Genomic DNA, 27,776 nt, shown 5'->3' with positions numbered 1-27,776 from the left:
TGAGAGTCTAGTTTTTCACAAGGGGAAGTAAAATATCAGTGCCCCAAAGCTTTTTCCTTTCGAGCCCTTCCAAGGGGCTTTCGTTCTCGACGTTGTGGATTATTCCAGGGACGGGACACTTTGGAGGTTTTCCGCGTTATTACGTATTGCTGACATTTTATTAAACAACTGCTTCAGCCTGTTAAGTCTGGGCATGAAGGTGTAACAATTACGCTAATGAGTTATATTAATTTATCCATACGAGAAGTTATATCCTAGAGTTCATGTGGGGGACGGGTGGTCATTCGACACATGGAGCTAAGTAGTGTTTACCAAATTTCCCCTCATATACTTGCCTACTCCCTTAATTGACAACATCAGGGGCAGCCTTACAGCTCATAATGTGATTTTAATTCTCACTTACGATGTTGTACGTGTGATGCATTCAAAACTAGGAACTATTCTCCAATCAGATCCGAAAGGAAGTTATTCTGCCGTGACCTTAGACATTCTTTTCCTTGTTTCGCGACAAAGAGAAAGTGAAACACGAAGAAAATTAAGATTAATCTGTCAACACTGCAACTTGATGCATCCAGGAGGCACGTCTCAGCAGATCACATCACGCCTTATAACCACAGCACTGCAGGAAGGAGTTTCATTATTCCAAAGCTTTGCTACAAGGATGGCGGAGCTTCTCGGCGCAATGCTGCGAATAACAGTACTTCTGCTTGCGTTGGGTTGTGTAGCAGCCAAAAGGTTAGTTAAATTGGTCTTTCTACAGCGATTAGGTCTCTGTTTTTGTCTTGATCTTTTTTGGATTCATTAGTTTCGGCGCATATTGTATTAGTAACACAAACTGCAAAATGTTGGGTAATCACGCTTCAGCATTTATCCACTACGTCGATTCACTGAAAGTGAATGCAAGTCCGCCACAAAAGTCATAATATTATAAAACGAGTTTTTACTTTCAATCAAAGCCGGTAAATTGGGCTGAACTATTTGAGCTCAAGTGCGTCGTCAACCGTAACGTGAAAGGTAACGGCGCGACGTGCTTCTAGACAAATGACTACCATCTAATTGAGAGAGCACCAAAAAAAATTAGCTCGTGGGAAGAAGCCCTCTTGAATTTAAAATATCGGACATTATACTTTTCTCAGTTCATGAACATCGTGTTGATTTGCGAAAGCGTTGACCTGCGCTCCTAACTGGCGAGAAATATTAGATGCAAAGAACGATATTTTAAAGCATACCAGAATAAAATTGTAATTGGTGATTTTTGTGGCCACCTAGTTCGCATGGGGGCTCTGAAGAATGCGCTTTGAAGTGTATGTATGCACCGGATCGAACTGAAACGTTTTCTCTGAAGAAAGAAATTGGCCGATGTGCAACCTTTATGCTTGAGTGACAGGGCATTACGTGGGCCGTTTCATGCCTAGAGCTAAAAATGCTTTGAAACCGGAAATACAAATTAGTTAATTTGATTGAAAGATAGTTTTATTTGGACTAATTTTCTAACTAATGATAATGATGACTAATTCAATCAGCATTGAAAGCTTTCAATTATTTTTCATCGGGAATTGATGTTTGGAAATAGACGAGTGTCTAGCTAAATCTTCCAGATGTTAATTGGCATTTAAAAGAATTAAAAATAAACTTCTGCGAAACCGGAAGTGAACCTTCTCGTGGGTGGGCTGTTGAGCTTCTGTTGCAATTAAACATTGGCAAAAGTTCTCAGAATGGTCGGGAGACGGCGAAAGAAGAAATCTCGCGGTCACACAATATGAAATTCATTTGGAGTATCCTTTTTGTAGGGCACGTGAAACCCTATCCGATATGCGAGAGTGCAGATCCGATCTCATGCTGTGTTTCGACTTCCTTTAACATTAGGTCCTGCTCATTGCTTGTCCTGAACTGCTGTTGCTGATTTTAATCTTGTTTTTCCAATCACCGCGTAGGCGTCTTAGGAAGTAAAAGTATTGTTTTTCCCAAACATCGGGAGCTCATGAGGGTTTTAAGCATTTGGCTTTTCTAGCCAAGCAAAAAATTGCGAATTCACACGAACCGTCACGGATTGTTAAATTTTTTAATTAGAATCTTATTTATGGATTTATTCATGCTTTTAAAAGGGTGTTTACTTCATTTCTCTGCAAGAGTGCCGCTCTACATGTCATAACAAATTACTTTTTTCTTAAACTAATACGATATATATTCAAATTTTCTAACATTATACTGACAGCTTTATGTCAAACCCTTTACTAAAGCTAGATTTCATTTGAACGAGCAAAAAAAAAATAATAATAATCCGTATACTGTAACCGTGCATCTCTCCATTTGTCTCGTGCGAATGGAATACTTAGTAAGAGAGGTTCGTCATTTACTTGCTTTCCGTTTTGAATGGGGGAGGGGAGGGTGCTTAGTCGAGAAGGACGTCCTATAGACTTGACACATAAACCCATTAAGCGTTCAACTCAGTTGTAAATTTGTGCTCATTTATGACACGCATCAGTAACAACATGTTCTCGCGTTGCCGATCTGTGATTTTTTTTTCTGCTTCTTTCCATTAAGCCACAAGCGTTTTATTCGTATCTTTTTTGTTTCCTTTTTTCTTTTATCTTATTTTATTTGCCATTTCATATAATATTACCATAATTTACAGAAATTGGTAAAGAAGACAAAAAAAATATCATTTGCAAGAAATTATAAAAAAAGCATTGAGGCTTTTAACCTTAGGTTCCATGATAATTAGTATCAGAGAAATATATTTAGACGATCGACATACTAAACAACGTGTTGACAAGCCGCATAACAGTCCATAGTAGAATTACCAGTCATTGAGATTAGATATTTTTAAGTTTTTTTTCTAAAGAATGCGGGAGACGAAGCGCCGGATCCCAGGAGTAAGTCGTGAATTTGGTGGAAGATTTATTATTCATTCTTCAATTGTTATCATTTCAGGTTTTCTATAATGGCTCCCAATATGTTTCACATTGGTGTCCAGGAGAAGGTATCAGTGACGGTGTTCGACGCACCGCAACCGGTGACAGTGAAGTTATACTTACAAGACTATCCACATAGACAAAAGACATTCTCAGAAGTGCAAGGAGTTGCGACAAACGGTAACTTAACGTTGGTTAATAGAAAAAAGTGGTTTTTTTTTCATGCGACAATCCCGAGTGTCAAATTTCTAATTATTTTCTTTCCTTTCTTCAGATAAAAGCATTTTTCTTCCCATAAAGGTACGACAATTTGATCAGTTTAACTTGTAATGGGTAGTTTATGTTGCAAGTGTTGTCTAAATTCAGGGGAAAGTGGGTGCTGGCTCACTGTTAGTGTTTCCTTTGGTAAACAACATCGTTTTTTTATACCGACATTTTAAAGGCAAATGTATGGGCCTGTTGAGAGAAAAAAGGGCTTTATGATTCAGGTATGAAACAGTAGATACTATCTGGGGTTTCATGAAAGTATAATTTTGTTTTTCCATTAACTGCCGTTTCTTTGACCCTCGCAGGTGGACCCACAGGACCTTTCAGATCCCAGTTCCGTAGATAAACAGTATATTTATTTGATTGCAAAGTCAGATGATGGCCACTTTCAGTTTCACAAAGAAGCGAAGATTCTTTTGAGTTACAAAGACGGGGTGGTATTCATACAGACTGACAAACCCGTCTACACACCAAGACAGAGTGGTAAGATGTTGCGATTGATCCCCAGCTTTCGACCCAAACCTAAAAAAAAATTCATGAAGGTAGACGACTACCCTCCCCAGTATAATGAACTGAATCTAACCCAAACTTCATTCTATTAAACAGTGAAAATCAGAGTGATGCCGCTTGAGTTTGACATGAAGCCATCAAGGAGGAAGGTGAGTACATCAATCACATGTTACTCTCAGTGGTTCTTGTATATTTTTTTTCCCATCCGAATCAACTTAGGTTTCATAAAACTCGTACGGCAATCAAATCCTATTTGCTCTGAAATCACTCCTTCGTAACAGAGGGTTTAGGAAGCCCTCTTCCCAAACCTTAACCCTTTATAATACAAAGTTAGCTGTTGTGTAGCTCTGTTTCTCTTTTTAATTGAAGGACCTTGATGAACAACGACCAATCATGTCCAATTAATTATTTTCGAAGAACGTACTAAATTTTTTTTTGTTTTTTTTCCTTTTTCCTTGATATAGATTACCGTAGTAGTCATGGTAAGCATCTTAACTATCTTTTTTTTTTTTTTCATCTTTTTTCTTTGGTTTGTTTAAGATCGATGCTCTACTGCTGGAGACATGATGGCTCAGATCGAATGAAATTTGAACCCAAATGAAGAACCGAAAACCACATCGAATACCAAATGCTAAAAAACAGAAAATCCGCAAACCGCAATGAACACCAAAACCGAAAAACCTAAGTTTTTTTGGAACAAAAAACCGAAAAAATCGATCTAAAAAATAGCTAAAGCCGTGAAAGCTAAAATCCCAATGCCCCCCTCGCCACGAAATGTCTTGTTAAAAACAATGTCCTTTGCTTAATTCCTTCTGAGTGCTTGAACGACGATGAATTCGTTGATCACAGCGCAGTCCTTTAACCAAAACTTTTAAGCCTTATTGGAAAATAATTTATATCATCTTTGTTCACTAGAGTTTAGAATTTGGTCCTAAGCGTGTAACCTTTTTTTTTCTTTTCTAGAATCCACAGGGTGTCCGTGTACAACAGTGGAAAGACTTGGACACCACTACAGGTTTGAATTGTTCCTTGTCAAGCATTCAGAGAGATTGTAAAGAAGGTCACATCATTCCTGCAAATTGTCCATTTTTCCTTTTGAAGCTACGTGTTCGGCTCACATCCTCTTTTTGAAACTTGCAAGTAGACCCTATTCACCTTCACTCTTATGAAAGAATTGTATTTCGAAAAGTGTTTCGAGAACTTAGCTGGTAGATAAGAGGGCTAAATAGTTAATTTTTCTTAATCACTTGGTTGTCAGCGAACTGAAGTAGTGGATCAAACCAGACCCCAGTTGTTTTTGGTCACGTGTTTATGGTTGGGCTATTTCAAAATGGCGGCTGGCCTGTGAAGATGTAGTAACCTTCAAAATATGATTCACGTGTCTTTACGGCCCCGCGATTCGTGTAAGGTGACTGTGCCGTTTAAATACTTGGTAAACTAGTCTTTCGAATATCTAGCTATCAAGCAATGCAAATGATGGTATGGTTGGTTGATTTGAGTGTGTTTCAGATGATGAATGTTAATTTTGACATAGTTAAGTTATTTATTTATTTTCTTTTCAAGGTATCATATCAAAAAGGCTCGAACTGGGCGACTTTATACTCCATGGTAATTGGACCATAACAGCCGTTTACGGTCATCAGGTATTCCAGATCTCTAACTTATTTTTTTCTCTGAATCACACCTCTTACCCGGTCAATGAGAGTGCCATTAAAACAAAACAGATTTCAATTTGAGAAACAGAATAATTTCAGTCACATGAAGTAAAGAGAAGCCAAAGTATTTTACACTTAGTCATCAACTGAATTTCTTTTTATTTATTCTGTTTTTCTTTTTTTTCTTTTCATTTTTTTAAAGAACATCCACAACACTTCTGTGCAGTTTGAAGTTAAAGAATATGGTAAGAATATTCTGAAATACTTATTAGGTTCCTCGGTATTTTTCATGCTAATAGTTATTTTTCATGCTAATAGTTATGCATACTTCTTTAATCTCTTAGTGCTCCCCAAGTTTTCAGTGAAAGTCTCAGTGCCACCTTACATACTGAAAACAGACGATGAATTCGGGATCAATATTACTGCAAGGTAAGAGATTGCTTTTGCTTACGAAAACAAACACTATCCTAAACTGAGAAACTTTTAAAATACAAAGTAGCTCTGTTTCATTTTTCAAAGAATATCTCACATAGAATGGGAAAGATGGTAAATTTCGAGCTTGGTCATGAAAAAAAAAAAAAAATTTTATCCATCTGGTCACAATGTAGGGAAAAGGAAACATGTATCCCCTGCAAGGATGAAATATCAGTCCCTTGGATTCTGTGCTCCAAATTCTACCACTGAGCTTTAAAGTACTATTTGATTGCTAGGCCTTTACTAAAACGTTTTGGAAACTTCAGTATTATCGTTTTCTAAGGAAGAGAGGAGGAGACAACAATAAGGGGAAACATAGAAAAAGCTAAAAATGCTAAATAAATAACTCTTTGCTGGATCTAAAGCAACAAATTTTGAAATTCAGCTAGAGTAATTTTTCTTGCTGATTTACCATGTCTGGCTGTTGGCCTTTTCCTTTTTTTCTCCTCAATTTATTTTTACTTCTCTTTAACTCTTTTGATAAAATTTTCTTAATTTTCACCATAATATAGCAGATAAAAGATGCTAGTGTGATAACCACATAGTGGCAAAACTTGTTGGATTTGAATCGTTTGGGTTTTTTGGTTCTAGAGTATAATCTTATAATCTTATCACTCAGCTCTTGCAAAAATATTACACAAAGAAACCACATAACATATAATGAAAACCCCTGACAGAGCTCTACTGTGATAGTGAGGGACTTAATCACAGCTAGAGGGAGTGGCCCACTAGCAGTATCCCATATTTCAATGTCGGGATATAAATAGGAAATTAACAGGGTAGAGTTGAGCCTTACTTCTAAACTTCCAGTCTTAGGAAATATATAGATAAACAAAAAATCTAAAAAACAAGTTATCTGTCAGTGTTTAACCTCTTTCCTTCCTTGTTGCATGAAGTTACTTTTGCACCAACGAGTCACCAATCTCTTTTTTAGCTGTTTTGCCCTATTTTGCATTTTTTTAGGTACACTTATGGGAAACCTGTTCTCGGAAGTGCTACATATTCTTTGTTTATTGAGGGTGTTGATGGTCAAACTATAAAGTTTGATGCGCAAACCATTATAGTAAGTTGTAACACGGGAAAAAGATTAGATTGACAGACTGACTTCTGATTCTCTTTGATTGCTGAGTTTATTGATAGACTCAACAGACTACTTGGTTTATTTATTGATTGGCTAATTGACTCTGATTCACTGACTGACTGACTCAATAACCCACTCACTCAATCACTCACTCACCTGTTCTCTCATTGACTCATTGACTCATTGACTGACTGGCTAGTGACTGACTGACTCACTGACTGACAGACTCACTCTCTCACTTGGTCACTCACTTACTGGTACATGCTCTCTCATTGATTTGTTAACTGATCTTGACCGATTGACTAACTGGATGACTGATTTACTGATTGATGAACCAACTGAAACTCACTCTCTTACATGCTTAGCAACTTATCCAACTTATAGATAAATCAACTCACTGAATGCAAATCTGACTGACTGACTGACAAACTTTCTGGCTGACTGATTGACAGACCATCTAACTGCCTCACTGACGGACTTACTTTCTGACTGACTGAATGACTCACTGACCAACTGACTGACTGACTGATCAAGCTGTCCAACTGACCGACTCACTCACTCACTCACAAACTGCCTAGCTGACAGACTGATTGATTGACTGATTGATTGATTGATTGATAGACGGACTGATCCTAACTGTTTGACCGACCAACTGAATGACTCAGTCCTTGAATAACCGACTGATTTTTTGAATTGACAAATTTGTTAAGTGCTTTCATTCTTTTCCAATGAAATGTGCATTAAAGCAGACACCTTAGATAAAATGGCTTTGTGGGAACAAAATTGTTCTTAACAACATTTGTCCATGTCTCACCATTCAACTCTCTCTTTTCTTGACTCAGCTTCACAGCAGTGGAGTTACTACCGTCCCACGACGGATCCAGATGATTCGAGACCTTCCTGGGAATATCTGGTTCCCGTTGAAAGCCAGACTTCTGGTTCAGGTTGATGTTGTTGAGGCGGTGACTGGTAACAAGGCAACTGTTGAGGATAGAACATGCCAATTTACATCAAGCCCTTACCGCATTGCCTTTAAGAACACACCAAGATATTTTAAACCAGGATTGCGGTATGTAGTGAAGGTAAGAACTGTAATATAAAAGGTCTTTGAGATGGAAACAAAACCTATAATTGGTTAAAATGACCATATCTTGGCACTCTTCTGGTGTTGAATGTCTCCCCCTCCTCTAAAGATGGTAAATGTGTTTCCAGGGGGTGAATTTGCATTTAAATTTAGTCTTCAAGCCCTCATACTTTGTCTTAACCCTTTAACCCCTAAGAGTGATTAGTAACTATTTTCTCCTATCAGTATCACCCCTAAAACAAACATTGAGGTTATGAGAATTAAAAGGAAATGATCACCAACTAAAGAAGCTCTGGATTGTTAAACAAATTCTCTTCATTAGTACCATAGGAAACACACACACAACAGTATGGAGAATTCGTATCCTGATGTTAGGGTGCAAAGGGTTAAAAACTGTGTAGCCCAACAGAGGACAGGGGGAGGTCTTGTATAAGAAAATCAAGTAAAGTTTGTGAAAAGGATGATTTGTGTGCTAGTCAGGTGTTTTGTCATAAAAATGAAAAGCGAACGAACTGTTGTAGCCCGTAGAAAGGGTCTTTACTTCCATACGTTAGTTTCTTCATATGAGAGTAGTGGAGCATGACATCTGACAGTTATTGGCAGATTTTAATATTATTGCAATTTTGTTTTAGGCTGTTGTTACCTATCCCAACACAAAGCCAGCTAAGAATGTTCCAATGCTGATTTCTGCCAAAGGGAAACAGGGAAATAACGAAATCGATTTGAAGAGAGAGGATCGAGACCCCAATGTGGTAGACTTGACAGATGAAAATGGAGAGGTTGAGTTTGTAGTGGATGCTTGTTCAAACTGTGCGGAAATTAATATTAAGGTAAGATTAAACACAGTAATTCAACCAGATTATGGAGGCTCATCTTCTAATTCTTAGTATACAAAAATAAGAAAATTGTGTATTGTGTTCACCGAGAGCCATTCTGAATCATTCTGGATTGAGATGGATTTGAATCAAAAAAAATTTGGCTGTTATTCAATGAGCTACCTGAGCTATGTTTCTAGGGTCACATTGACGGTGTTTTTTATGAAACAGTATGTGGAAAAAGTAAGGATTGATCTTCAGTGTATGTAATATCCAGTTTGGGTAAAGCTTCTAAATATATTTGCGAAAGAGTGAAACACTAAGATTTCAGTATTGATCTGAATAATGACCCACCACCCCCCAAAATTCCTCTTTGATTAGTCAGGACGAGTGTTTTCTCTCTGTATTAAAACAATGGAGTTAAGAAATATGTTTTCGGTCCGGCCAAGAGTCATTTTAGAAAAAAAAAACACAACAACAAAACAATCTGAACAATCACGTGAGCATGCGTATTTTAGTGCGCCAATGTCTCCATTTTAGCCCGCAAAATGCGCCGCAGTTCCTAATCGACAAATTGATACGATTTAATGGGAAAGTGGAGCTTATTTCATGTCTTTTTTGATTAGGTTAAAACGGACAATCAGAACCTAACTCCTCAACAGAATGCAGTCGCCAGGTTGATTGTGAACCCATTTGACGCAGAAAATGGACCGCTGATTATGGTTCGTCAGCTGACACATGGAAAGGTAACTATGATTGTCCGGTCAACGCTCAGTGATTTAAAGTTTAAGATTTTTTGTTGGCAGTAAACAGCTTTTTACCCCACTTGTCTTAAAAATCCCCGCGTGATATTCGCAATCGAAAGGAGCTCGAAGAGAAGTCTCGAAGGCAAATGAACACATGGCTTTCATAAGATTTTTAACTCGTGATTCCCGGATAGCAGTGCAAGGCTATACCAGCTGAGATAAGACTACACCACAAGTTTGTCGATCGCTCATTTTAGAACTGCACATATGTTAGCAAATATGTCTTTCTGCAATTATGTACAGATTGTATCAAAAGGGATAAACATGATTTTAGCAGCTACCAAAATAGCCAAATGAGACTATTCGACCTAGCTTGTGGTCCTGATGAGAGCGCTTCAGTAGGTTTTTTTACAGCTTGGTCCAGGAATAGTTTGATAGAGAGCTTTTTGTTTGAGGTTCGTGAAATAAAAACGTGCTGTTACCGATCAGAAAAATACGTCATCCCAAGGGATGGCCTATGCGCAGTTACTTTTTTTCCGGCGAAGTCCTGCGCGCGAGTCAAAACGTCAGTGAAAAAAAAGTTGATGTTAGCGCGCCACGCGGAACACTGGACTTCGGAGGGACTGCTCTTAGTTTTACACAAGGGAACAATAAGAGTTTAAACGAAAATACGTAAAAACGACTCCAAACGCGGGAAAACGCGGGTAACTAGGTCACTACCGGTTTTGACTTTTGCTCATGATTGATTGAGAGGATAGCACAGTATTGATGACCATTCACATAAGCGATTTCAGCGATGCAAAGCCAATGCAGTCCTGGGTTATTTTCTACTCCCAGATTTCTCTAAACCAAGGAAGTCGTAAGGTGAGAAATATGCTCATATTTCACATACACTTTTTTTTTCCGTAGGTTGGCCGTAAAATACAGTGTGAAAGTTATCGAAGCCGCAACGACGCTGCAGCCAAACTTTCGTTTGCGGTAGGTTTAGTTCTTGCGTTTGCCATGTTTTTCAGTTTACTTATGGGAAGGTCTGGGAATAATGTAGAGGATGATAAACCACACATAACCCTACTACTCCTTAGATCTACATAGCAATTCTCCTTTCTTTTTGCCATGCATTTTTAACAATGTTAATTCTGAGAATTTGGTTTTTAATAAAAAAAAGAAAACTTTCCAACTGATAGTTTTGTACACTCTCATTACCTTTCTGCATAATTTTGTATTGATACTGTAAGGACATAATAACTTCTTGGTCACTTCTGGGAGTGAAAAGGTAATTTTTGTAGGGGAGCTGAATCTTTCCTCTCGTTGCAAGCTCACTAAACTGATATTACACTTTCTTCATTTTCCGGATGGATAACCGTTATTCACCTTACAGTTCCAGTAGCATCTGGTTTCTGCTTTTCTAATCTGAACAGTTCTCTTTCAGGTTGTGTCTCGAGGACGAATTATTTCTCACAACACAACAGACAACTTTGACGGAATGTTCAAAAGTTGGTCGTTCCGTGTCACTTCTGAAATGTCACCATCAGCACGTTTGATTGGTTATTACATTGACAGCAACGAACGCGTTGTAGCTGACAGCATTTTGCTCAGAATTGATGACAAACTTCCAACCGAGGTAACGAGAAAACGATATGGTGAAATGCGGGCAAGAAGGGATTTTTTCAACATCTGTGAAAGGGTTTTTTTTATCTGGTGAATTGTGAGATGACTGCTTGTATCTCGATTTTTCGGATGACCTAGAACAGCAATCTTCCCAAAAGTTTTGCATAGAAAGAGAAATGAATGTTTGATACATTGTAATTCGTTACTTATCTTTCTTATCTCCGTGAGCTGCCAACCACCATACTCATTTCTGTGAAAATTGCCACTTTTTAACAAGCCGTTTTAATAGAGACCCCCGTTTTCCCTTACCATTTCCTTATACCTACACTGCCTATACTCCTAATACTTATACAATACTTATCGCATTTTGTCAACATTAGGTCGAATTTCCAGATTCGTGGCAACAGCAGGCCGATGGGTCCTTCGTGCAGCTCAACGAAGTGAAAAAAGACCCTGGGAGACATTACCTACTGGAAGTCAGGGCCCCACAAGGGACGCGTCTGGGTCTTCTGAGTGTAGACCAAAGTGTGTACCTGTTGAGAAACGAGAACAGACTTACTAAGGACAGGGTGAGTGGTGTCGCTTTACAATGCTACAATTCGTCTGTGTTTTTATTTCATTGGTTTTTTTTTCATTAAGATGGCTGATTCAGCCCTCCTACGAAGAGAGAGAGGATTATTTTGCCCTTCGAGGGTACCCATGTATGAGGCCTTGTATCAAAAGCAATGAACTCTTTTACCACCAAATATTGCAGTTGACCTTTGCGACCAATACCGTGCACACCTTTGTGGGTTCATCAAGAGCTCCTGCTGTTCATTCAGAATTTTTCCCTAGTTGTTAATTTTTTCCCATTTCATTCCTGTTGACGTGTTAAAATTGTGAGGAGAAGTTTATATATTTACCACTCGAGTGATTTTCATGGTCGGCAATAAGGACTTAAGATTAACCAGGGTTGGTCTCTTATTTAGGTTAACAGCTTTTTCTGGTTGCAAATTTTTGAAAACGTGAGCTTTCGGCTTTCAAACACAAAATACAAAAGCGCGACACACAAAGTGTAACAATAGTTAAGCACAAATAGTGTTATTTCACATCTGTAAAATATAAATCAATATATTGATCTTAAAAATGATTATGTGGTTTTTCAAATGAGTGCTTCAATCTAGTTCATTACGCTTGATGGAAAATTGAATCTCTGATAACCTCATTCTCAAATTAATCAGTCGCCATAGCAATGGTATACAATGCCATCAATACAGTTAGTTGTTTGTCGTAAGAGCCGGTGATTTATATACGAGCCCGGTGACCTTTATGACGGAGTATGATTTATCCACCTTGAGATGGACCTGCAACCCATCCAGGGGGGAGTAGTGATACTCCCAGTCGCTTGATGCCATGGAAACTGGGACAAGCTCCGCCTGGGCGGGCCACTTGGCTCGGGTGTACACTTCTATGAATTCTCTACGTAACAATCACGGTTCGTAAAGTCCTAGTGATTGGATTTGGAGCCGCCTTGAATGAATGTATCAAACATTATATTATAATTGAACCTTTGGTGTTTTCTTTCCCAGATTTTTAAGACCATAGAGGGACTTGATCTTGGTTGTGGTGTAGGAGGAGGACGGAACAACAAAGACATTTTTAAGGTTAGTAGTAATACAGGCCTGACTAAAAGTGAACCAAAGGTTTCTTTAAGTTACAAGGTATTGTCACAAGCGTATAGGAAATATTCATCATATGCTAATCCATTTCTTAAGGGACGCGACACCTGAAAGTTGTTTTGACGCTTTTGAAGAGTTGATTGGCATATTAGATTTGAAAACTGAAACAATAAGGGAAGTTTGAAAATATTTCACTCGTTTGATGGAGTTGGTGACATGAAAACTGATTCATTTACAAGTTAAGGGCATCACTCTTTGAAATTTTTCTCAGATCACATCTAGGTAGTTTCTAAAATGAACTTGCATGCTTTGATAGAAAAAAGTATAGCCATTTAGATTCTCCTGTTTAGATTCTCAGGAACTTAAAGGTTGCGATAATTTTGTTATTATTTTTTCTTGTTTTCTTAGAATGCTGGTGTTGTCCTGATGACTGAGAACTTTGTGAGTGACGGGAGAGAAGGTAAATTATTGCGCAGTCAGTTTATTCACTGTAGGAAATGATCATCAATTTAAGAAGCTCGTGATTGTCACTCATATTCTCCTTGTCATTAGTATAGGAAATGTGAAGGGAACAGTGTGGAGAATATCAATACTAATATTATTTGACTTGATTTGATTAACCTCTACTAATACTTACTGGCTGAAGGGGGCAAGTTTCCAAAAGAAACTGTGTTGCTTCGTCGTTGGGGGTATGATAAGATGATTTGGTTTTAACAGCTGAGTTGGTAACGTGAATTGGCCATCGTAAATAGTTTTTAAAGCTGAAGTTTCAAGCGCTAGAACTTCGTCAGAGCGGAAAGATGAATTGTGGGTTGTGCGTGGTTTATTTACTGTCTATACAAAAAGATGGAGCTACGCTGTTGGTGGGAACATAGTAACATGAAAAACATAATCATAAATTAGGTGAATGGAAAGTGCTCGTTGATACCAAGAGGATTAAGAGTTCCGCCGGATTTGAAAGATAAATTCAGGCCCTTCAAACTCTGAAACCATTTCACTAACCTGAAGAATTCCCTCCCCTCAAAGTTAGTTCAAGGTCGAAGATCTTTACATTCTTTAAATCATTTTTATATGGCAGATTACGGCTGCGAGCACAATAATGCTCGGAAAAAGAGGAGTGCAAGCAAAGAAGGTGAACAAGTTTTTTTCGTAAAACAATGTTCTTCCATCCAGTTTTATTTTCGATCAGAATTTCCGTAACACAACAGTTGATGTGTATTTTTATTTATCTCTTTTTCTCTTCCCATTTAAAACTCAAATTCGTCAGTGAATGTTTTTCACTCAACAGATTGCAAAGCATACTGTAAAATGGGTGAAAAGCCAGACGAGGAAGGGAGAAGCTGTGCAAGGCGCTACATAGACGACACTACATTTGCTTCGCCCTCTTGTAGGACAACGTTCTGGCGATGCTGTAAAAAAGCTTTTGGTGCAGAAGGTATGGGTTAAGTGTATAGGCTCGTCATTGCCCAAGTTTTCACTTCTCTTTCGCTTCAAATGACAAGGATTTGTTCACTCACATGGTAAGTACCTCATCGCAGGGTTCCCCACCACCTTTCCCCAGGATTTTGTCAGGTTTTTCTAGTACCCATTTATATTATTGACTTCTCTTTAACAATTGTTTGAGATGATTTTCATCTATTCAGAGGAGAGACATTCTCATAAGAACTATTATTAAGAAACCAATGAAAAGTTTGATAACTTCATCCTTATTGGCTGTCGGTGTAAAGTTCCTATACGTTTATTTTTCCAATAAGATCATACTTTTGCAAATGTCGAGAGGACAAGTTGGATGCCCTCTAAAACGCTATTTCTCTTTCAGATTCTGCACTTCTGGCAAGAAATCTGGATCTCGGTGATGACTTTGGTCCAAGTGAAGAAGAAATCCTCTCTCAAACACAAGTCAGATCTTTTTTCCCGGAAACCTGGATCTACGACGAGAAAGTTGTTGGGTAAGGCATGTCTATTCTTAAAGAACTGCTTCCGTGATATTTTATTATAAGATCGTACACATAATTGTAAGCGACCGGATCAGGGTGGTACCGAAAAGGACTGTTGTTAGTGAGATTAGCTGACTTTCAAACCTTAGCAGAATTTCATTACCAGAGTGATGTGGAGAGTAGTTTTCCAACACAATTTCTTAGACGACATCGAAAACTTGCCACCTATTATCTGAGAAACTGTTTCTAACGCAGAAGAAACTTTTGAACTAGGAAGGGAATGAAAAGTAGGTTTCAGTGGCTTCAATGAGGTTAGAAACATGTTTCTGAACTACATTGGGATTATTTTTGCATGAATTCGAGGGCAAAAAGGCCTCATCAAATTTAATGAAACCTTAAAGACCAACGCTTCCTAGGCAGGAATGAAACAAAAGGATCAAAGATTGTTTAAGATGAAGAAGTTTAACCCGAATTGCCAATGACGAACATGTAGAGATTAGGGTTAGTTTTCCAAAATCTTCAACTGTGATGTTACTCCTTTGATATGAACTAATGTAATGCAAGGCAACAGAACGTAAATTAATTCAATACAACCTTCTAAATCATGTCATGCCATATCATCTCATGTCACGTCATGTTATGTTATGTCATGTCATGTCATGTCATGTCACGTCACGTCACGCCACGTCGTGCCACGTCACTTTAGGTTACGTCACGCCACGCCAAGACATTTCATGAGATGTAATTTCGTGTCACGCCACGTTTTGCTATGTCTTGTCACGTTACGTCATGTTATGCAATGTTTTATAGCCCGGATGGATTGGTTCAGATGGGTGTCACCATACCCGACACCATTACCACGTGGGTCATGCAGGCCGTGGCAATCAACAATAGAACTGGACTGGGTCTAGCCACGCCTCTCAGGATTCTGGCATGGCGTCCAATATTTCTCTCTCTGAAGTTCCCATATTCAGTCAAAAGAGGAGAGCAAATATCCATCCTGGCAACAGTGTTTAACTACCATGATCAAGAGCTGAGAGTGAGTTGGAAATGAAGAGTTGTATTTTGACGCTCTTGTTGTAGAATGAAAATCAAGTCATCAGTTCATTCGAACTGATGATGTGAGTGAATGATGTTAAAATAGTTCGTGTCATCCTTTAAGTCCCTTTATTGCAATCTGTCCCATTTTTTTTAAAGAAATTTCCTTTAGTGTGGGGAAAGGAATAACAAAAAATTAATTTTACATGGCAGGCGTCCGAAATTCGAACATACGATTTTTTAAGTGCCAAGAGATAGGAAAGGCTCGATAAGAGTTGAAATTTAAAGGCTCATTCACACAGGCGAGTTTTCCGTCAATTAACCCTTCGCAATGTAAGTGCAAGTTCTCCATATTGTCTTCTTCAGGCAAAAATTTACCTCCAGGGTGACAAAGATTTTTGCTCGATTGCTGCTGATGGCAAAAAAGCTCAGATTGGTATCGTTGATATTCCGCCCGGCAATGCTCGCTCGGTTGCTGTGCCAATTGTTCCTAAAAGAATTGGAGAAATCTCAATTGAGGTCTCAGTCATACTAGCAGGTGATGTTGGTGGAGCAATGATGAACCAAGCTGGAGATTCTGTGAGAAGAAAACTTTACGTTGTGGTAGGCATTTCCTTTCATTTTTTCTATTTATAATATCATAATCATATTTTCACAAGAATATTGGGGTGGAACTTTTAAGAACATGATAAGAATGTTCCTTACCTGTGGCTGAGAATTTGGTACGGAACATTTTTATAATTGAAAATAAAATTCGTTGTAATCTCATGATATATATGATATATCTTAAAATTAACATCATTTTACCGTGGACAGTGAAGTCTCTAGTGGATCGCCTCTTTTAATTAATGTGCGTGTAGGGCAGTTGGGTCACAATCCATAAATTTTTTTCCGTTCTTAAGCTCGCGGCACAGCGTCCGATATTCTGGGTGTGGTTTGAAACGGCGGAAGCCACGGATGATATCTCTACCTAGTTTGTTGATTCTGTCCTGCATAAGCCCCTAGCCATGAAATTCTGAGGTAAATGATAATTACAGTCACCAAGATGAACAACCATAACTTTGTCAGGATATAAGAAGAGTTTATGAGCCCATACAACGGACAGAATGTAGGAGAGTTAGGGATGGCGAAAGGGGGATCACCGTTATTTTCCACTTTTCTTTGCTGTTACTTTCAAGACTTTTTAAACCGTTTCCTATGACATTTCATTTTAGCCGGAAGGAAAGGAAACTCGGAAAACACAGTCTTTCGTATTGGATCCAAATGGTAAGTTTTCTCGAGTAATACAAACTATTTAAATAAAAATATTAAGAGAAACTCTTGAAGACGTATATTGTTATGTTAAGGTAAGGGTAATTTTTTTTTCCTCTAAGGAGAGGCCTCGTAGTGGCAGCGCTGGCTGGCGATTCCTCGACCTGTTGTCTCAAGGGACTTCAGTTTTTTGTAGCCTGTTGCTCTTACTCTAAGGTTTTCTTTTTTTCTGAGAGATTCGTTAGTTTTCCTCCCTCTGCATTAAAGAACACTGCTAATTTTAATTTGGCGTAAAATCCGTGAACGGAGAACCACTCTATGGATGTACAACTTTTTAGTTCTATGCAGTTATTTGTTGAGTCATTTTAGCTTTTCATTGTGTGTGGAGGGATGAAAACAGATTAACCATACTGTTTTAACTTCATTTATCTTTCAATTCATGTAGGAAACCTAAACGATGGTCCTAAAAATGGAGATCAAAAGCAAAACAAACCAACTGCCGCACCCTTCCAGAGACAATGTATGTATAATGTATTTTAAATTTGCAAAAGTGAAAAGCTGCAATTCTGAGATGAACAATTAGAATGTGTCGGCTGAAGCTTTTAATTTTTTTCCGAAAGCCGACGATTTTGTAGGGATGACAATGAAAGAAATTCGACAGACACTTAGGTTATGAAAATAAAGTGAGTGAAATCTTAAGATATGGCTTTAAATCTAACAGACGTGAGCAACAAGGTAGGAGTGTGGCTTGAACAACAAGACTGATTTGAAACGATGATGGTTTCGAATGAGATAGTGGTTGCCCTGTCTTATCAATGATTTTTTATTTTCATTGGGCGTGTAAATCGATTTGCTATTATAAATCGATTTTCGTGGAACCAAAACTAGCAGTAAGAACGATTTCCATTATTGCATGATTTCAGATTCCAACACATGCGAGTTACTATAAATTATTATAATCTCATAAATTATACTGTTCCTCAGCGCGAGTGGATAGCAACGGTCAGCATGACATTATCAAGTTGGAGTTTCCAGAGAAAGCCATTCCTGGTTCAGTCGGTGCAGTAGTTTATGTGACAGGTACGTAAGCGATTTTTTCGAGAATGTGTAGACGCAGTAATTAAACAGAGAGGGCCTAGGGAAGTTAGAAATTTTCTTCGCTCTCAAGCTCCCTCTGCACAATCCTTCGGCCTTGTCTTGTTTGAAGGAAAATATGGAGACATTTTGATCCAAAACGTGTGAAAACTTGGAGCTTTCTAACCGGTGGTGACTCTCTTTTTCGTTTTAGGGAACCTTCTTGGTCCAGTCGTCAACACTACCATTGAGGGTGGTCTGGAGAGATTTATCAGACAACCTACTGGTTGTGGGGAGCAAAATATGATAGGGCTTGCACCGAACGTCTACGTTTTAAAATATCTGATGAGCACCAATCAGCTGAGTGGAGCAAACGAAGCAAATGCGTTTCGATTCATTCAATCAGGTAAACTTTGTTGGGCGGAAATCTTTGGATGAGAGCTCGTGAGTTTCCTGTTTAAAGCACAGGGTTTTACAAAATTTGCTTTAATGGCCGGTTACAGAAGGTAATTCGTCTTTCGAAATATGTGACGGGATGGCTGTGCCATCCCGTTTCAGTTGTCGTTGTTTTTCATATTTTCGAAAGGAAACTGCGCACTCGTGTGAAGTCCTTGCCTGGCTGAGAAGTCTCGTAGGAACTTTGATTATTATGTAAATTTACTGAACCCTTCTGATTATGTTTTAACATGACTGTCGACATTGAAGACTTTCTTAATATTTAAAATTATTTTGGGGCAATGCCCCTTTATCTCCCCTTGACGCGATCTTTCTCTGAACCCGATGTCTGCCTTAGTGTGAATTAAACTACCTTACCTCTTTTTTTTTTTAACAAGAAGTAAAGGAAGCTGCTAGGGTAAAAATGATTTATTGAAGAACAGGTAATTTCATAATTTGTTACTTTTGATCCTAATGCAGCAGCGCACTTATTTTGCAGGCTATGAAAGAGAATTGAACTATCGTCGAAGTGATATGTCGTTCAGCGCATTTGGAAACAGCCGACCTGGAAGTACATGGTTTGTAGAAATATGAATTGATTTACGCAGTTACTTTAATAAAGTATGAGAGGTATATCTGCCAACCAAATAGATCTGACTTGCTCTACCTGTCTCCGGGAGGTGTTGGTCCTGCGATGTTTTCCCAGAATTCCTGTTATCACGTCCTCCCTCCCTCCCTCCCTCCACCCTCGCCCCCCTCCTGATGAGTAGACGTAGGCTTTTCCGTGACGAAATTATGTTAGTATCATATCTTTGGATACAGCTCTCGAATGAAATACTTCTAAGCTAGCCCACTTTCAAATCATTTTTTTTTTTTTAGCCAGGAACCATATTCTTTCTTTATTCTTTTGAATTCACATTTCCTGGCTCTCTTTTACTCTTTTTTGTTGCTAAATTTAACTTTTTCGGGCAGTATAGCTGGCTGACTTCTTGTGCCTACTAACTTCATTTCATCATTTCACGTCCAGGCTGACCGCTTTTGTAATGAGAGTATTCTGCGAGGCTCAGCAGTTTGCAGGAGTAAACATTGATGAAGGAATGGTTTGTCGGTCTGTTGAATGGCTGATGAATAACCAACGAGGAGATGGGGCTTTGCCCGAAGTCAACGCAGTCATTCACAGAGAGATGGTCGTAAGTGGTTTCTTTCCACTCCATAACCCTCTATTTAGGGAGTGTCACGCAACCCTTTGGGTCTAAGTAACGTATCATGCCTCCACTCTATGCTTCAATATTATCGGCTATTGATAATGAAGAATCACCTATTGAGGGAACCATTTCTGATCAGTTTTAAAAAGTAGAGTATTATAAAAGAGTGCCTGTCTGGAACATGTTGAATGTTTGTTTGCGAACTTAGAACAGACTTAGAATGGTTTTTGAGAACGTTCCAAGAAAAATAATAATAGTAAACTCAACTCCCCACCCTAAGGATGTCATCGACGAGATCAGGAAATGTTACGCCTCATTATTGATTTTCGTCAAAGGTCCAATAATCGTCGAATTATTTTTGATCACTCAAAACACAACGACGTTGCTTTATTCTAGGGAGGTGTTTACACGGAAGGAGATGTTGCCATGACAGCTTTTGTTTTAACTGCCCTCGCGGAATGCAAATGCTCAGGAGCGGTAAGTGTTCAACTATTAATTGTTTGAATTCCTTCTCAGCCTTTACAACGTTTTCTTTACATTTGTGGTAAAAGAATTTACTTAAAGGATGAGTACCGGTCTAGATATTTAACGAGAACAAACACAGAAATACGTATACGCCCAGTTGCGATGCAGAAAAAAAAAACTCCTCCAAAAACAGAGTTCGTTGTTCAATTATTCTTGCTTCTTTTCCTTTTCCTTTCTATTCGTCGGATGTGTTTGACAATGCGCTCATTATCAAAATATTTTCAACTGCTATGGGCAAGCTTTCTTCATTCACGCGAGTTGTTTGCAATTATCACAGGGGTCAATAATACCACCACATTAGAAAACACTTCCATGGGTGTGTTTACATTTCATTTTTGAACAACCAACAGTGCACGTTCCATTTAACAGCTTGCTGAACTCTAGTGCCTTTCCTGTTCTTCTGCGACTCCACACTAGCTTTGTTTCAACGTCTAGCGCACCTCCTACTTCAAGCACTACTATATAGCTGACAGAGTGTTCCCGTTTTAGGTTATTGTATTCTAAACAACTTAATATCGCATTGAACTAAATACTTCTAATTGTTCTTCTCTTAGGCCTCAAAAGCCTCCATACTTCGCGCGACAGATTACTTGGAGAAGCAGTACAAAAACCTGAACAGACCTTACAGTATGTCTCTCACAGCATATGCTTTGGCATTGGTAAATAGCAAAGAAAAAACCAACGCCAACGACCGCCTAGTACAAAGGGCTATATATGACAATGGTAAGACAGTGGTTTACGAAGAAATTCTGCTGATTTCTGGTTTGTCATTCACGTTAATGGCATGAAATAAATAAGGGAGAAAGTAACAATAATTTAGTTCACAAAATCAATTTATACAGAAATAACTTTATATGACGCATTAAAGTATAATTGTTTTCCAGTTTGACGCGAATTTTCGTGTCGTCTATATACTCGTCAGAGACCTCACTTAATTTTCACTGGACAAACTTGTTGAGCATCAGGCACAAAATCCCGCTTGCAACCAAGTTTGAGGCCTGAAGTAAGCATGTTCGAAGTGAGGTGTTCATTTTCGAGCACTTTGAATTCTTAATTTCTTAATAATTCCTCTTAGCTAAAAAGTCACGTTACTGGAACACTGGTGGCAATGCGTTGGATGTGGAGACCGCTGGTTACGCGCTGATGACTCAAGTTCTCCTCGGACGCACAGGTTATGCAGGTCCTATTGTGACGTATATGACCAGTCAAAGGCAGGGCGGTGTTGGATTCGTGTCTACTCAGGTCTGTTTAACAAAGTAGTTAAAGTATCGCAGCTCGCCTCAGTAATCTCCAATTTTTTTGTCTTTTCTGTGTACGTAAACGTCAAACTGCTGGTCCGGGTGAAGAATAACCGACAATCGACCGACAGTCAGTTGTCTGTCGGTTATATGTCGGTGGCGTACCGGTTATCTGTCGGCTGACAGGTGACGCATAGTTGGAAGAGAGGAACTTTTTTTTGCAATTACCGCTGATCCGAGCACTTACAAATAAAGCAAATGCGTGGCCTCACTTGCCAACCAACCTCTCTCCCAGGATTTGTCTTTTTCCCTCCCCTTTTTTGCTTCAGGGATTGTAAGAATAGAAACACTGAAAACAAGGCAGCCCGCCAACGAGCTCTCTACAGTGTTGTTGGATGGTATTCGAATGATAGCGTGGGGCGAAAGCGACCAGCTCTCCCTGGACATCCACTCTTATGAATAGGGCGCACACGATCTTAAGACGGAGAATTAAGAATTTTCATGGCTCCTCCTATTTTCTCGAAAACACTGAATTTACTAAAACCTTTTAGGGACCTACTGTAGGATTATTCTAAATATTTCAGTTTATTAAGTTACTTACGAGCCTTTTTTGTTATAAACAACAAGGGGGTTCTAATATTATTCACAGCGAACTTAAGTGGAAAATAAGTGAAGATTTTGTTTCAGATCACTTTTATATCAAGCTAAAAGGTTTATTATCGATTTTTGTCTATTGAGCTTTTTTTTCGCAGCTTTTCTCGACAATGTATCAATCAGAATTGTTTTTCTTTAGGATACAGTGGTAGCTCTTCAAGCTTTAGCTATGTACAGTGAAGAGACCGTCGGTAACAACTTGGATCTGAGAGTGAAATTGTCATCAGTAATGAATGGAGACTGGAAACCACCGCCGGTACACATCACGCCAGATAACGCACTGCTGCGGAGACAATTCGATGTAAGGATTGCGAACGAGATACTTTACTTATAGTGAAATTTCAATGGAGGGTTTGAGTAAGCGAGAATTGCACTGTTTTGCGATGTGTCGCTTCGTGATTTGTGTAGTAGAAAGCTCGTTTCGCCTTTTCAAACGATGTAGTGTGCAACCGAAACCAATCGTGGCCTTGCCATTCGTGTTTTTTTTTCCCAACAAGGCAAAATTAAATAACGCAAATTCAAAGCGATCCCGGAACATTTCGGCACAATTGGTGAAAATTGGAATCAAAACGCATATTGTGTCAAGGGTCAGTCATTTTATGCGCAAAGTTAAACCGGAGAGTGAAGTTCATCTATGTGTTTCATTGCAGATCAAGAATCTCCTTGGGGGAGATCTCTTTGTCGACACTCAAGGAACCGGTGTAGGAATGGTGGAGGTAAGGTTAACAATTTATTCAGTGCCATAGTTTGCGGACTACACCAGACACAAAATGCGGAAAAACTAAGAATACAAGTTATAATACATCGGGACATGGAATGAAAATAATGAGCTTGACTCTTAGGAGTTTTTATGCGCCGATCATGACCAATTTGATGGCCGTGCGCGAAAATTGCTTTTGATTGATGAATTTGACGACATTCTAGCCCCCCCCCCCCCCTTTTTTTTTTTGCGGTCTTCTCATTGATTTGGCACTTCACCTATGTTCTCGCCTTTCGCTCAGCGTCTTTATACTGCAATGAGTTAGATAAAATGTACACTGTATGAGTAGAAATCCAGGAAACACGAGTTTTTTTCGTAGTTTTAATGTGTTGATAGAGATAGATATATATGGTGTGTCATTGTTATAAATGTACTTTCACCATGAAGGATAATCGTTTGTCTTGCTATGTGGTCACTTTCGTTGTGAGTTGTTGTCAGCTATTAAAATGAGAGATGTGAGATGTTGTCAGCTATCAAAAGTTTAAACAATCTACAATTTCTCTCATCTGAACCACCTTACGCGGTGAAAAAAAATCAACTTGAAATGCTTTGCTTGCCGCTTGAAAAGGAGATATATTCATTTCCCTGCACCCTTATCGCATTATTGAAAGAGTAAAAAATTGTCTTTAAAATTTGGGTTTAAATTTCAGGTTGAAGTTCGTTACAACGTTCCTTCGACTCGTGGCGAGAGTTGTAAGTTTGACCTAAACATCACAGTGAAAGAAATCAAAGAACCTAAAGTGGGCAATTTGTTTGGCCCTGTGGAAGATGAACCTGATGATGATAATGAGAAAGGAAAAAAGAACGACAAGGGAGGAATAAATCGGTGCAAGAAATTAAAAGGCAAGAAAGCGAAAAGAAAATGCAGAAAAGAGGAGAAAGAAAAGCAAAAGAAGAGGAATAAGAACAAGAGTAATAAAAACAAAAGGCCTCCACCTAAACATCAGCCCGTGAAGAGCATTCACTTAAAAGTTTGCACTAGGTAAGTTTTCATTCCTCATTCCTCAATCCCCAGGCATTTCGTCAGCTTTCCCTGTCGGTTCACCCGTACCCATTTATACTCCCGGGTGGAGAGTGGCACTGGATGAGGGTAAAGTGTCTTGCCGACACATCTCTACACAATGACCCGGCTATTTCTCGACCTCAATGAAATTCCTGTAGGTCTGAAATGTTTCTCATTACATTTCCAGGTACAAAGAGAGAGGTAATATCGGAATGTCTATAATGGATATTGGAATTTTGACAGGATTTAAACCCGATCAGATCTCACTGAATAAGGTAGGTTGATGTCGACCTCGCTATCTACACAATCGGTAAGAAAATTAAAGTGCACTCAATTTGATTGTAATTGCCTTCTATCCTTCTCTTCGTTTATGTTTCGTATACATTTGATATTTTTGCTATTAATCCTCAAATAGGTTTTATTTAGTTGTCGCGGTTGTGACCGCCCTTCTCGTTTTTTGATTCAGTGTCTTCATTGCACTTTGGTTGTTGTTGTACATGAGATTGTTTCAAACTATGGTTCGCGAAACTGTCATCGTCGTGACAGCGACATCAATAAACCTGGAAAATCGCTGGAAAAAAGCTCATAAGGAAACGATTAAAATTTTCATAAAACCAAAGTTGGAGGAAAAAGTGTGTCATTTTGAATTAAAATTTTGAAAGCTTTCTTTCCTTTTAACAGTTGCAGGATATAGCTGAAGTGGATAAACTTGAGGTCTCACACACCTCACTGGTTGTTTACCTCAGTGAGGTAAGATATGTAGATCAGTGAATATGAATCTCTACAAGCCTAGGTTTCCCTTTCATACAAGGAGGCACAGGGGGAAAGAATTAAAGGTGGCATTCATTTGTCGTCGTCGTCCCCCGCGTCTTCACCTCTATCTCGGGCAAAATTCTTTAAATTCAGGCGAGAAGCCAGTAGAGTACAGGAAGTACGCCGAAAATTCTGAATCTGTAAAAGACGTAGTAAATGGCGGTCTAGTTTGAGCTAAATCATCCAAGCTCGGGTCTACTTGTGATACATCTAGAGTACACCCTTGGCTTTGGTAGGCTCTCTTTTAAGTATAAGTACAGTCAAGCTGATTCTTCGGAGTCAACTGTATAGTCTTGATCGCGTGATTGAAGTTCAATACTGATTGTTTTGTATTCGCTCACTTCTCAAGCCATTAAATTCAATGCAAATTCTGTCGTTCTCTAAACGGAAATCTTTTGCTAAACTAGAGTAGTTAAAGGAAGTGTTCTCGTTTTATTAACCTTTTCCCTATCCGTCTTTCTACTTGAGACACTTTTCTGGGTCCGTGACCATTGGCGCAGACCACATTAACATGACCATGTTACCATGTGGTCTCCGCAGTCGCTGTTCACTAGAAATCGTGTGTCTTCTTTCTGTTAGTTGTTTTGAAATATTAATAGGAAGTGATCCGTGTTATACTAGTGGCCTTATGATCATTTTTCATCGCAGATTCGCAGTGACCGTCCTCTGTGTGTAGATGTTCGGTTTGATAAAGAATATTATGTGGGAGTCGTGCAAGCGGTACCGGTGAATGTATACGACTACTACGAACCAGGTCAGAGTTTATTTAAAACTTAAATGGAATTGATATAAAGGTTATGTGTAATGCATTATTGAATGTCAGGTTCAAGAGAAAAATATTTCATCGGAACTGGCCCTGGTTGTTCGAATGGTGGTGAACGCTATCTGCTGGATTAATCTCTATCCAGTGGATAGCACAGTTCGTTTTGTGAACCCATATCCGCTGGATAGCGGTTTATTCGTTGGATAGCTTTATCTACCTTTTGAACAACTGGGTTTTGATGTTTTGGTCTGGTTCGTTCCGGTTCTATTGTCATTGTTAAGAGGGTAAATACTCGGAGAAATTAGTCATGTTAAAGTTACTCGGAATTCTTAACGAATTAAGTAAATATTTGTATACTTATTTGTTTGTTTGTTTGTTTGTTTGTTTGTTTGTTTTCATGAGTACAGATCAATCCTGCAGCAAATTTTATGGACCTGACAAGCACAGCCCGTTGAAGTTGGGAGTTTGTGAAGTTGGCTCAAGATCGTGCAAATGCACCCAAGGTGAGGGTTATTAGACAGAATAGACACCACTGTTTGAACGATTTTGTCAACATGTACGTCTGATGACATTAAAAATGGCTTAAACAACTTAGTAACTCAGCATCAAATTAAGCAATCATTCGAGGAGGGCGTTCAACTTATTCATTGCTGTAATTTTATTTCCCTATTCCAGATGAATGTGCTCAAAGAGATCCTCCTATTGGTGATGTGGACAAGCTGATTAATTTAGCTTGTGACAATTACAATTACGGTAAGATCGCCACTCCTTTTTAATTCGAAGCGTAGTACCTGCTATCATGATTCAGTATAAATCTATTACCGTTCTATCCCAAATACTGCAATCTGATTGGCTACTCACTATCTATTCCGTGATATATAGTGAGTAGAGTGAGTAGCCTAGCATTGTGTGGTTGTAAAGTAAACGAGATAAAAACACGAGCCTGTCCTGTTGTAAACATTTGCAAGGTAACTAGATTTAATCTAACCAATAGATTATTCGCTCCCGATTTCTATGCGTGAAAATTGATTCGGGCTTCGCCCTCAACAACAATTACTCGATGAAAATCTCAAGCTCACAATCTGGTTGTTAGAAAACACTCAGTTCTCAATTCAGAGGTTTGGATCGGTGTAAAAAAATATGGGACACTTCATCATGTGTTATATAGTGTTGTGCTCTGAAATGACTGATTGATATTCTATCTGAGCATTGTATGATGGCTTGGGGTGTGAAACTCAAAATTTTACAGGATCTGCCTTCACAAGGGACTGTATTGATGAATAGTGACAAGCTTTAGAAAAAGTTAGAGAAACCTTGCGAGGTAGGGGTCGGTCGGGGGCAACCGGCAACTTTTATGAGCACCTTAGTCGCTTTATGATACAAAAGTCGGGATGAGCCTACGAAAGCGGATAATGAAAACGAATTAAAGAGTTCAAAACGCTAGGCAAGGAATTTGATTCCCCTTTGCTTGTATAACGTATTCAATAATTTACTTACAGTTATAAAAGGAAAGGTTCTGCTGATCGATGAAGACGGTAGTATGCTAAACTACGTTGTCGAGGTTTTGCAAGTTATTCAACAAGGCCACAAGAACTTAAAGGTTAGACAGAGGATCGAACTCAAGAAACGTGGATCGTGCCAGAGTCCCGATATGAAGGAAAATACAGATTACTTGATCATGGGGTTGGATAAAGGGGGCAGGTACCAGCTGGACAAGACTGCGTTTGTTAAACTGTGGCCAGAGAAACGTGGTCTCAACAAGGATATTTTGGAGGATTTTGCTCAGAGATATGTCTGCCCTTAGTCTTTTGAACGATTATTGCCCATTTGATTAGTTTCGTCTACATTTTGCTAACTTGCTAAATTAAGACATTTTATCATTTCCAAATTGCTGTGAGCAGCCTAAAAGAAGAAGATTACTTGCTCCAGTTGCCTTATGTTTTTTGTAGACTAGATACGTTTCTTGCTGTGTTAGCAAGTGAGTTATTTTTAAGCATTAAAAAAACCTTCAAAGGCATGCGTAGTTTTTATTTCGTTATGAAGACTAACAGATAATTTGGTATAATTCATGTTAATTTAAATACATCCTGAAGGAATTCAAATCGAAGAAAACTACAATGAGTTTCAAAATTGTTTGCTAAGAAGAAGTCTAGAAAAATCAAACAAACAAACGAACTAAAAAGAAAGAAAAAGTAATCAACTTGGACAATATCTAGTTATTTGACTTCTTCATGGTTGATCAATAACACATAAATTAATTAAAGAAA

General features: G+C 38.7%; 1 protein-coding gene across 1 annotated transcript; it reads left to right on the top strand.

Annotated features, from left to right (window-relative positions):
- The first annotated feature begins 588 nt into the window (after positions 1-588).
- Positions 589-27,526, top strand: LOC131775542 (A.superbus venom factor 1). Its single transcript, XM_059091658.2, has 42 exons — positions 589-735; positions 2,935-3,095; positions 3,190-3,215; positions 3,488-3,665; positions 3,789-3,841; positions 4,157-4,174; positions 4,656-4,707; positions 5,256-5,335; positions 5,550-5,592; positions 5,692-5,776; positions 6,785-6,884; positions 7,745-7,984; positions 8,619-8,816; positions 9,428-9,547; positions 10,457-10,525; positions 10,977-11,168; positions 11,536-11,724; positions 12,724-12,798; positions 13,222-13,273; positions 13,892-13,945; positions 14,102-14,248; positions 14,633-14,762; positions 15,561-15,789; positions 16,155-16,391; positions 17,003-17,054; positions 17,485-17,559; positions 18,024-18,119; positions 18,328-18,519; positions 19,048-19,126; positions 19,576-19,738; positions 20,150-20,230; positions 20,833-21,001; positions 21,354-21,520; positions 22,310-22,471; positions 22,821-22,886; positions 23,581-23,912; positions 24,121-24,208; positions 24,615-24,683; positions 25,395-25,500; positions 25,917-26,012; positions 26,185-26,262; positions 27,009-27,526. Exons 1-42 carry the CDS (start codon positions 662-664, stop codon positions 27,311-27,313), a joined length of 5,178 nt encoding a protein of 1,725 aa, XP_058947641.2. The 5' UTR covers positions 589-661; the 3' UTR covers positions 27,314-27,526.
- The last annotated feature ends 250 nt before the right edge of the window (positions 27,527-27,776 follow it).

The sequence above is a fragment of the Pocillopora verrucosa genome, chromosome 4 (genome assembly GCF_036669915.1).
Source record: "Pocillopora verrucosa isolate sample1 chromosome 4, ASM3666991v2, whole genome shotgun sequence".
NCBI classification, from domain to species: Eukaryota; Metazoa; Cnidaria; class Anthozoa; order Scleractinia; family Pocilloporidae; genus Pocillopora; species Pocillopora verrucosa.
This window is presented reverse-complemented; position numbering and strand designations above follow the sequence as displayed.

What these genes read in the sequence shown, in the direction of transcription:
- LOC131775542 (XM_059091658.2), top strand. Translation starts at nt 662, where the DNA reads ATGGCGGAGCTTCTCGGCGCAATGCTGCGAATAACAGTACTTCTGCTT. An exon ending in AAAAGCTTTTGGTGCAGAAG is followed by an intron (nt 14,249 to 14,632) that starts GTATGGGTTAAG and finishes TTTCTCTTTCAG; the next exon opens with ATTCTGCACTTCTGGCAAGA. An exon ending in ATCAGATCTCACTGAATAAG is followed by an intron (nt 24,209 to 24,614) that starts GTAGGTTGATGT and finishes TCCTTTTAACAG; the next exon opens with TTGCAGGATATAGCTGAAGT.